The 11,816-nt window shown below is 42.3% G+C and overlaps 1 protein-coding gene across 1 annotated transcript in view; it reads right to left on the bottom strand.

Annotated features, from left to right (window-relative positions):
• LOC138966617 (post-GPI attachment to proteins factor 6-like) overlaps positions 1 to 6,426 on the bottom strand; it is an 18,377-nt gene extending 11,951 nt beyond the window's left edge. Inside the window, exon 1 of the mRNA XM_070338903.1 lies at positions 6,075 to 6,426. Coding sequence (XP_070195004.1) covers positions 6,075 to 6,159 — 85 coding nt within the window. The 5' untranslated portion in view covers positions 6,160 to 6,426. The remainder of the gene's footprint in view (positions 1 to 6,074) is intronic.
• Positions 6,427 to 11,816: the final 5,390 nt, after the last annotated feature.

The following is an 11,816-nucleotide window of genomic DNA, read 5'->3' as shown; positions in this document are numbered from 1 at the left end:
CACATTGCTTCGTTTCCGGCGGTTCAAGAAATGCCAGGAAAAAGAAGTTCTAAGTCCGACAATGCAAAGTAATTGTTCACTGATCAGACTTGTGCACTTTTCAAACTGCTCAATGCCACATTTGGAAAACAACGAAAACAAGAAATTCCTCTGATAGAAAAAACACCCCCGTCAAGGGAAATAACCTTCTCAGTTGGTGGCAGTGAGAATGGTTATTTCCCTTTGGCCAACGGGGATGTCCGTCTATAAGTCGTATAATTTTAATCCACCAATAACTCCCTAACCGTGTGTTTGACTGGTCCCAATTTTTGTAAGGACCGTCTCAGGAATGTATAGAACCTGTTCACCAAGTTTGGTGACGATCGGTCCGTTCATTCTTGAGATCAACTTGCGAACACAAACACCGCCACAAACACATCGAGTGAAACCTATACACACCCCTATACCGGGGGTGTAATAATACGTAGAGGTTACATGCCGAGTCTCAGTGATTATTAAAAATAATGGTCGAAGTTGGCGGATCATGAAAAATGCGAGCTTCAGCGAGCTTTTTCATGACCGCGAACTGAGACCATTATTTTTAATAATCACTGAGACGAGGTGTGTAACCTCTTTATTCCTCCTTTCTTCAGTTATTCAAAGAAAACAGGAGTTTTTGTGCGAAAGTTTGATCGAATCCGAATCACTCAACCAGTCAACCTGCGCAGGCGATCGATTAATGCGCGGTTGTATAGTTCCGTGCAAATCATTCCATTCTGTTAACACTTCTTGTCAGTTTCCCTGTTTTAGACTAAAATCAAGTACACAGATATGCTGTTATTCTGCTGTGGCGGTAAAGGCAGATATTGTGTGTTCTGTTTATGTTTTAGTATAGTTTAGGATAATGTTCTTTCGTCAAATGGGACTAGCAGACGAACTTTTGCACCCGTGTTCCAACGTTAATTACTGTATGAAGTTCAGTTTTCTGGGGAAAATAGTGTATGAAACCGCTTTATGTTGTTTAAATTGATGAGATGTGTGCATTTGGTTGCGTGTGATCTGTTTATAAAATGAAATATTGTTGAAAACTGACCGTCGGATTGCAATCAGTGTTGTCGAAGAAACTGCGTTAAAAGAAGGGGAACTACTCTTGTCGGCAAGAGTATGAGTTACTTGCCTTGGGAATTTGCTTGTGATGAACGGTGTGTGCACGGCAGATCTAGATTCAGAAAACAACCTAACTCATGGATTTTATATGGAGATTCATGTGTTCAGGCCTGTAGTTGTTAATTTAAATGCGGTATGTGTGTATTGTTTGCTCCAGAGATGTATATTTCGTACGTATAGAGCGTTCGGAACTTTTCAGTCGCAAAAGTAGTACCAAAACAGAACAGCTTCTCAACCCATTGCACTATCGAGGATTCAGGCTGTTGCTGGCTCGTTATTTGTTTGGTTGCTGGGTCATTATCGAAAAATAACTAGCTCTACAAGTTTACAGAGGTAAAGAAGCAGAAGTTATTCCCCCCTCTGCTTCTTTACCTCTGTAAACTTGTAGAGCTAGTTATTTTTCGATAATGACCCAGCAACCAAACAAATAACGAGCCAGCAACAGCCTGAATCCTCGATAGTGCAATGGGTTGAGAAGCTGTTCTGTTTTGGTACTACTTTTGCGACTGAAAAGTTCCGAACGCTCTATGCGTACGAAATATACATCTCTGGAGCAAACAATACAAACATACCGCATTTAAATTAACAACTACAGGCCTGAACACATGAATCTCCATATAAAATCCATGAGTTAGGTTGTTTTCTGAATCTAGATCTGCCGTGCACACACCGTTCATCACAAGCAAATTCCCAAGGCAAGTAACTCATACTCTTGCCGACAAGAGTAGTTCCCCTTCTTTTAACGCAGTTTCTTCGACAACACTGACTGCAATCCGACGGTCAGTTTTCAACAATATTTCATTTTATAAACAGATCACACGCAACCAAATGCACACATCTCATCAATTTAAACAACATAAAGCGGTTTCATACACTATTTTCCCCAGAAAACTGAACTTCATACAGTAATTAACGTTGGAAAACGGGTGCAAAAGTTCGTCTGCTAGTCCCCATTTGACTATCCTAAACGATACTAAAACATAAACAGAACACACAATATCTGCCTTTACTGCCACAGCAGAATAACAGCATATCTGTGTACTTGATTTTAGTCTAAAACAGGGAAACTGACAAGAAGTGTTAACAGAATGGAATGATTTGCACGGAACTATACAACCGCGCATTAATCGATCGCCTGCGCAGGTTGACTGGTTGAGTGATTCGGATTCGATCAAACTTTCGCACAAAAACTCCTGTTTTCTTTGAATAACTGAAGAAAGGAGGAATAAAGAGGTTACACACCTCGTCTCAGTGATTATTAAAAATAATGGTCTCAGTTCGCGGTCATGAAAAAGCTCGCTGAAGCTCGCATTTTTCATGATCCGCCAACTTCGACCATTATTTTTAATAATCACTGAGACTCGGCATGTAACCTCTACATCTGTGTACTTGATTTTAGTCTAAAACAGGGAAACTGACAAGAAGTGTTAACAGAATGGAATGATTTGCACGGAACTATACAACCGCGCATTAATCGATCGCCTGCGCAGGTTGACTGGTTGAGTGATTCGGATTCGATCAAACTTTCGCACAAAAACTCCTGTTTTCTTTGAATAACTGAAGAAAGGAGGAATAAAGAGGTTACACACCTCGTCTCAGTGATTATTAAAAATAATGGTCTCAGTTCGCGGTCATGAAAAAGCTCGCTGAAGCTCGCATTTTTCATGATCCGCCAACTTCGACCATTATTTTTAATAATCACTGAGACTCGGCATGTAACCTCTACTTAATGACCCAGCAACCAAACAAATAACGAGCCAGCAACAGCCTGAATCCTCGATAGTGCAATGGGTTGAGAAGCTGTTCTGTTTTGGTACTACTTTTGCGACTGAAAAGTTCCGAACGCTCTATACGTACGAAATATACATCTCTGGAGCAAACAATACAAACATACCGCATTTAAATCAACAACTACAGGCCTGAACACATGAATCTCCATATAAAATCCATGAGTTAGGTTGTTTTCTGAATCTAGATCTGCCGTGCACACACCGTTCATCACAAGCAAATTCCCAAGGCAAGTAACAGGGATCGCGTTTACGCACGATTTTTGCGTATTTGACGCATTTTAAAAGTCGCTGACGCGTTTTTTTCGCCGCGCCGCGTAAGCCATACGCAAACATAATGTAACTTTTTCTTGTCATCCTGAAACTGACTATAGGGCTCGAGAAGTGACGACACACATGAAATCTGCGCGTCAAAACTAAAGTCCGTTTCTTTTTGCATCGAAGTATCGCAAACGAACGTAACGAGGGTATTACCAGATAATGTCTTGTCGGATAATGAAACAGACATTAGCTGCTCTCCCATCTCGCGCTTCCAAAAGGCGGAAAGTGTGTCTAGTCGTATTAGAGCGGGAAACAAACTCGCAAGGCCCGAAGGTTGGAGACAGCAGGGGTGTTAGTCGACAGGCGTGCGCGGAGTTCGACAGGAAAACTCGCCGTATTTAGGTAAGGAGTGTCTTTAAGTCTTTCGTGCGTGTTTTGTTTGTGTCTGTACGTGTTTTCGTAGTACGCAAAAATATTGGTCCGTGACGCGTTTTTTTCGTTTCGTTGCGTATGACTTACGCGTTTTTTAAAAAGCTAGCGCGATCCCTGAAGTAACTCATACTCTTGCCGACAAGAGTAGTTCCCCTTCTTTTAACGCAGTTTCTTCGACAACACTGACTGCAATCCGACGGTCAGTTTTCAACAATATTTCATTTTATAAACAGATCACACGCAACCAAATGCACACATCTCATCAATTTAAACAACATAAAGCGGTTTCATACACTATTTTCCCCAGAAAACTGAACTTCATACAGTAATTAACGTTGGAACACGGGTGCAAAAGTTCGTCTGCTAGTCCCATTTGACGAAAGAACATTATCCTAACACGATACTAAAACATAAACAGAACACACAATATCTGCCTTTACCGCCACAGCAGAATAACAGCATATCTGTGTACTTGATTTTAGTCTAAAACAGGGAAACTGACAAGAAGTGTTAACAGAATGGAATGATTTGCACGGAACTATACAACCGCGCATTAATCGATCGCCTGCGCAGGATGACTGGTTGAGTGATTCGGATTCGATTAAACTTTCGCACAAAAACTCCTGTTTTCTTTGAATAACTGAAGAAAGGAGGAATAAAGAGGTTACACACCTCGTCTCAGTGATTATTAAAAATAATGGTCTCAGTTCGCGGTCATGAAAAAGCTCGCTGAAGCTCGCATTTTTCATGATCCGCCAACTTCGACCATTATTTTTAATAATCACTGAGACTCGGCATGTAACCTCTACATCTTTCGTAAAACGGTCTTGCTCTATATGTGTTAATATGAAATCATACCGACTCTGATACATGCAGGGTATTTTGAGACCATGACAAAAGGTGACGTTTTCATGTCAGTATGTCCCAAATGACATCACCAGTACATTTTTCATTCCATCTAATGTTTTTGTTCTTTTTTTCTAATAACATGCGTTAACAATTGATTGTCAACTGGAATGGAAGAGCACAAAAAGTGTAACTTGATATGTAGTTTCTCTAGAGGGAAAAAAATCTTCCACTTTCATGTCAGTGTGTCCCATGCAACGTACATTTGCTAAACAGCTATATGTAAATAGATTATTTGTTAGTGGTATAGAAAATAGTGATCAACAATTAAAGTCAGTTTTCACATTCATTTTCTACCTATTTCTTATTTGTTTATTCTGTTGGCAATGGTGAAATGTCAGCAATCGTGTGTCATTCGGGGCAGGAGACATGACACCTGACCTTTTGTCACTGTCTCATTTCAGAAGACCCATGGTTGCCCATAGCTATGTTTACTTTGATCTAATCACTCCACTGCCAATTCTGATTATAAACTTGGGCAATGTGTTTTGGTACAACGCAAACGCTGTCAATGCGCAGGGCATACGTACCAATGGTGGTCGTATTGTATGAGTAGATTCGAGAGAGTGTGTGTGTGTGTGTGTGTGTGTGTGTGTGTGTGTGTGTGTGTGTGTGCGTGCGTGCGTGTTTGTGTGTGTACGTGAGCGGGCGTCCGTGAGTGTTATTGTTTGCGTGTGTGTGCGTGTGTGTGTGTGTGTGTGTGTGTGTGTGTGTGTGTGTGTGTGTGTGTGTGTGTGTGTGTGCCGGTGTGTGTGTGTGTGAGTGTGTCAACATATCACGGTGTGTGTTTCTTTGTGTCGGAGTGTGTCTATGTGTTGTATTGACAGAGTAAAGGTCAAACTAAGCACGTTTTGATTGGATGCTGCACCACCATGCAGAATAAAACGTTACCACCGTTGAGCAGTGTAAAACACAGGACGCACAACCCATTATTTTGTCCTGTGTCATGAAAACTGTGTGTGTGCGAGTCAGGAGTAGAATCAACATTCCATATTTCAGTGTCATACACTGACAGCACGGATGCACTCGTCACGAGACCAGTGAAGTCACACACACACACACACACACACACACACACACACAGAAACTGACGTGTAACGTGTTACCCCCCCCCCCCCCCCCCCCCCCCACACCCACACACATACACACTCTCACACACACAAATCCAACACAAGAGTCAAACGAACCCGAATGTGTGTTAGTGTGTTACTGTTAGTGTTAGTGTGTGTTTCAGTTTGAGTGTGTGTGTGTGTGTGTTTGTGTGTGTGTGTGTGTGTGTGTGTGTGTGTGTGTGTGTTTGTGTGTGTGTGTGTGTGTGTGTGTGTGTGGTGTGTGTTTATGGGAGTGTGTGGCGTGTGTGTGCTAATCACTGATTTCTGTTGGAACGGTGGATATCACCTGTATGCGGGATTGTTATTGTGCCAGAACAGATCGTTCAGAATTTCATATGTAGGCTATGCGATACATTCGCCCACTTCTCCGTCAGTGCACGACCTTAGTGACATGAAGACATAATTTAAACTGTCTAGTCGCTCCACTTACCTGTGTTCGCATTCTGTGCTGTCGCTTGGCCACACACCAATAAACACACGACTGTCAACAAAGTCTCAGTCAAACCGTGAACCATCGTAGCGACGGATCGGAATGTCTATGTCTGTAGCGTCTCTTTTCTGTTTCTGCCTGTGAAATCAGCTCCTCGATTTCTGTCTCATAATTATTATCTGCTTATCAGACTCAATAATATTATTATGTTGCTTCCTGCTCCTAAACTTTGTTGAAATGTTTAGGCGATTAGCCGCCTCTCCCTATCTGTTGCAAAGAAGCTTGGTTTTGGTTTACAGTAGTAGCATTAGTCCTTGGTGCAGACGAAAATGTCTGTGCTTGGGATTTCCTTTCGCGATGCGCGCGCGTCGGTGAAGGTCACCGGTGTTATTCTTGACGCAACGTCACGCGCTCGATACAAAATGATACAATGAAAGCGGGTGCACTCGAGAAAAAAGTGTAATTCATTTTGTGTATTGATCGAAACGAAATACGTGGGATTTTTATCCTCCCATTCTGTTCATTTTGCTGCTGTTGATTTGTTTACAAGTTATTGCGTTTGATACAGGAGGAGTTCTTATCTGAGTGCCGCTAAAATAAAAGCACCATGATTGTGCTTGTGCAAATCGAATGATTCATGCGGGCTGTTAAATTCAATGTTCATGACTTCGCAAATGCCCCCGTACACAAATGTTCCACAGGTAAACTAAAACTAGCTAGAACTATGTAAATAAGTGGAAAACATGCAAAACTCATCACTGTGTGTGTGCAGTGTGCGTGTGCGCGCGCTAGCGCGTCAGTGTGAGTGTGTGTGTCAGTGTGGGTGGGTGTTTGCGTAGTACGTGCGTGCGTGTGTGCGCGCGTGTGTGTGCGTGTGTGCGTGCGTGTGTGAGCCTCAGTATGTGTGTGTGTGGGTGTGTGCCAGCGTTTGTGTGTGCGTGCGTGCGAGCGTGCGTCCGCGTGTGCAGTGTGTGTGCGTGCGTGCGTGCGTGGGCCTCTGTGTGTGTGTGTAAATGTGAGTTAATGTGTATGTGTGTCAGTGTGTGTGTGTGTGCGTGCGTCCGCGTCAGTGTGTGTGTGTGTGCGTGCGTGGTGCGTGCGTGCGTGCGTGGTGCGTGCGTGCGTGCGTGGGCCTGTGTGTGTGTGTGTGTGTGTGTGTAAATGTGAGTTAATGTGTATGTGTGTCAGTGTCAGTGTGTGTGTGTATGTGTGTGTGTATGCGTGTGTGTGTGTGTCAGTGTGTGTGTGTCAGTGTGTGTGTGTGTGTGTCAGTGTGTGTGTGCGTGTGTCTGTGCGCGCGCGTGTGTGTTTTTGTGTGTCAGTGTGTGTGTGTGTGTCCACTGTACCTTAATGTAGACGCACACGGCACGATTTGTTCAGCGGCAGCACAACTACCGGTAAGTAATCAATTGAATTACAGTCACTGAATGCGCTTCAGGGCGCTGTTTCTCTCCGGTGCTAGAAACAAACAAGTCGCGTAAGGCGAAAATACAATATTTAGTCAAGTAGCTGTCGAACTCACAGAATGAAACTGAACGCAACGCAACGCAGCAAGACCGTATACTCGTAGCATCGTCACTCCACCGCCCGTGGCAAAGGCAGTGCACGTGGAATTGACAAGAAGAGCGGGGTATTCGTTGCGCTGAGAAGGATAGCACGCTTTTCTGTACCTCTATTCGTTTTAACTTTCTGAGCGTGTTTTTAATCCAAACATATCATATCTATATATTTTTGGAATCAGGAACCGACAAGGAATAAGATGAAAGTGTTTTTAAATTGATTTCGAAAAAAAATTTTTGATAATAATTTTTATATATTTAATTTTCAGAGCTTGTTTTTAATCCGAATATAACATATTTATATGTTTTTGGAATCAGCAATTGATGGAGAATAAGATAAACGTAAATTTGGATCGTTTTATAAATTTTTATTTTTTTTTACAATTTTCAGATTTTTAATGACCAAAGTCATTAATTAATTTTTAAGCCACCAAGCTGAAATGCAATACCGAACCCCGGGCTTCGTCGAAGAGTACTTGACCAAAATTTCAACCAATTTGGTTGAAAAATGAGGGCGTGACAGTGCCGCCTCAACTTTCACGAAAAGCCGGATATGAAGTCATCAAAGACATTTATCAAAAAAATGAAAAAAACGTTCGGGGATTTCATACCCAGGAACTCTCATGTCAAATTTCATAAAGATCGGTCCAGTAGTTTAGTCTGAATCGCTCTACACACACACACACACGCACGCACACACACACACACACACACACACGCACGCACATACACCACGACCCTCGTTTCGATTCCCCCTCGATGTTAAAATATTTAGTCAAAACTTGACTAAATATAAAAATAGTCGAGAAGCGCCGGCCGCATAGTAACAAGCATCGCGTACACAAACAAGCACAATGGGAAAGGGTGGCCGAGTGGTAAATGCACTTGCCTCGGAAGCGAGAGGTTGCGAGTTCGACCCTGGGTCGGGGCGAAAGCAATTTTCTTCCCTCTTTCCTAACCCAGGTGGTGGGTTCAAGTGCTAGTCTTTCGGATGAGACGAAAAACCGAGGTCCCTTCGTGTTCACTACATTGGGGTGTGCACGTTAAAGATCCCACGATTGACAAAAGGGTCTTTCCTGGCAAAATTGTATAGGCATAGATAAAAAATGTCCACCAAATACCCGTGTGACTTGGAATAATAGGCCGTGAAAAGTAAATATTCGCCGTAATGGCTTGAGATTTACTGGCCGATGTGAATGCGTGATATATTGTGTAAAAAATTCCATCTCACACGGCAGAAATTAATATGTAAAGCGCTTAGAGAACGTCAAGCGCTATATAAATCTCCCATCTATCTATATTATATATATATATATATATACGACTAGTGTCTGTCTGTGTGTGTGTGTGTGTGTGTGTGTGTGTGTGTGTGTGTGTGTGTGTGTGTGTGTGTGTGTGTGTGTGTGTGTGTGTGTTCGCGATGCACGGCCAAAGTTCTCGATTGATCTGCTTCAAATTTGGTGGGCATAGTCAGGTAGACCCCGGACACAACCTGGTCGACGAGAATTTTCAACACGTGCTCTCAGCGCGCAGCGCTGAACCGATTTTGGTTTTTCTGTTCATCTTCCCAGATCCATTCCCAGTAACTCTTCCTTATCTTCTCCAGTGTTTTGCGTTTATCTCCCTTCCTTCGTGTGGCGTCAATCCATATTCCCGTTACTATTTTTAGAAGGTCACTGTCGACAACGCTCAATCCATATTCCCGTTACTATTTTTAGAAGGTCACTGTCCCGGCGAAGCCGGGTATTACTCTTCCTTATCTTCTCCAGTGTTTTGCGCGTTTATCTCCCTTCCTTCGTACGGTGCGCCGGCGAAGGCGGCGTACACCCAGCAAAGCCGGGTCCCCGGCGAAGCTGGGTATTCGGCTCTACTTCTTCCCGGCGAAGCCGTACCCGACGAAGCGGGTATTCATCTAGTAAATATATATATATACAATCCAACCTCACAAAGAGTGCTCTTGCTTTGCCTATTCAACGACATTTAATTAAAACATTTTAAAACACCTGCTTTTGCAAGCTTAAGGCAGTCTTCCTGCGCGGTAGCTTTAATTCATGGTATAACTTTGAATGCAATCAAGTTTTGACTAAATGTTTTAACGTTGACCGGGAATCGAGATGAGTGTATGTATGTATGTTTGTATACGTATGTGTGTGTGGGTGTGTGTGTGTGTTGTGTAGAGCGATTCAGAGCAAAGCACTGGACCGATCTTCATGAAATTTCACATGAGAGTTCCTCGGTATAATATCCCCAGATACTTTTTTCATTTTTTCGAAAAATGTCTTTGATGACGTCATATCCGGCTTTTTGTGATTGTTGAGGCGGCATTGTCACGCCCTCTTTTTTTTTTAACCAAATTGATTGAAATTTTGGTCAAGCAATGTTTGAATCAGTCCGGACTTTGGTATTGCATTTCAGCTCAGAAGCTTAAAAATTAATTGATTAGTTTGCTCATTAAAGTTGTCATTAAAAACGATTTTTCACTTACAGATTAAAAAATCATTGCATTGTATTCCTCGTTTTCTCCTGAATTCATAAATATATAGATATGTTATGTTTACCTGAAAAACGCGCTCATAATTAAAGAAAATAGGTCGAGTATAATGTTCGCATGCTTTGCGGAGAATATCGTGACCCGTCTCGGTGTTCGTGGAAGTAGCCGAGACTATCTGAATGTAGTCTCGGATCTGACTGATTTTGGTGTTTATCTTTTAGTTTGATACCTACAGATTGACTTAATGTGTTTATATCGCTTCACGCGATTTGTTTTCTGTTCTGGTCTACATTTCTTTCTCTTGACTTCATAATCGGTACAGAAATGTCAGTGCTGATTCTTTACTTCTTTCCTTTCTTCCTTCCTGGCTGTCTATCTGCCCAACTGTCTGTCTGTCTTTCTTTCCTTTTGATCAGGTCTTTACTTTGACTTTATTTTCCGCCTTCATTCCATTCTTCTTTCTTGCTTTCTCTCTTTCTATATTAAGTGATTTCACTATCAAAAGCTCCGCAGTTTTGCAGAGTATTTCCTGGTCAATGTTTAGAGATCGAAAATCTGTGGAGGTGTTTGGGTAGGCTTAAATCAGTAGTTAACCCATCCATCAAAAAGACACAGAACAGAAGGCACAATGTTAAAGCTCCTGATTTATTATACTCATGTACATATTTTCCCCAGATACAACCCGCTCTTTTGTCAAAGGAGGAGTAGGTTGTGTGTCTTAAGTCATTACAAAAAGTACCCCCGCCGCCTAGGTAGTAATGCTAAATGTGAATAAATTAATTATGAAATACATAAAATAGCCCAAGTTCGCACTCTCATCATACAATCTACTGTGTTTATACCAGGTTATATGTAAGATGGGAAAGGGCGGGGATGTAGCTCAGTCGGTAGCGCGCTGGATTTGTATCCAGTTGGCCGCTGTCACTGAGCGTGAGTTCGTCCCCACGTTCGGCGAGAGATTTATTTCTCAGAGTCAACTTTGTGTGCAAACTCTCCTCGGTGTCCGAACACCCCCCCCCCCCCCCCCCCGTGCGTACACGCAAGCACAAGACCAAGTGCGCACGAAAAAGATCCTGTAATCCATGTCAGAGTTCGGTGGGTTATAGAAACACAAAAATACCCAGCATGCTTCCTCCGAAAACGGCGTATGCCTGCCTAAATGGCGGGGTAAAAAAACTGTCATACACGTAAAATTCCACTCGTGCAAAAAACACGAGTGTACGTGGGAGTTTCAGCCCACGAACGCAGAAGAAGAAGAAGAAGAAGAAGAAGAAGTAAGATGGGAAAAAAATCTCCCACTCAGACAACCTTATGCCCATTCCCACGGAACAGAACGATACAATTTTGACACATGCTTTGAATATGATTCAAAATTAATGTGACATGTTTATTTTGTGGATTTATGATTGTGTCTGCCCATACCTCTCAAAACAACGAATAACTTTTAAACACTGTAAGGACAATAATGCAAATTGTCTCTGAGAGTAGAAAGGTTACTGTTTTCTAAAATTGCAATCACTTTTTGGACGATAAAATCGAATTTTGTCAAAAGTCTTGCCGGTAGTAATGCTCTATTTAACTTCATGCACAAACCACAGTAATTCTTTTCGTATCTCACATTTTGAGGGAGAGAACTTGCAACACACATACATACACACTTTCAAAGCCCGATGTCCCCCGTTTTTTTTTGCA

This window comes from Littorina saxatilis, linkage group LG5, assembly GCF_037325665.1.
Source record: "Littorina saxatilis isolate snail1 linkage group LG5, US_GU_Lsax_2.0, whole genome shotgun sequence".
In the NCBI taxonomy this organism is placed as follows: domain Eukaryota; kingdom Metazoa; phylum Mollusca; class Gastropoda; order Littorinimorpha; family Littorinidae; genus Littorina; species Littorina saxatilis.
Note: the sequence above shows the minus strand (reverse complement) of the source record. Positions and strands in the feature narration are given on the sequence as shown.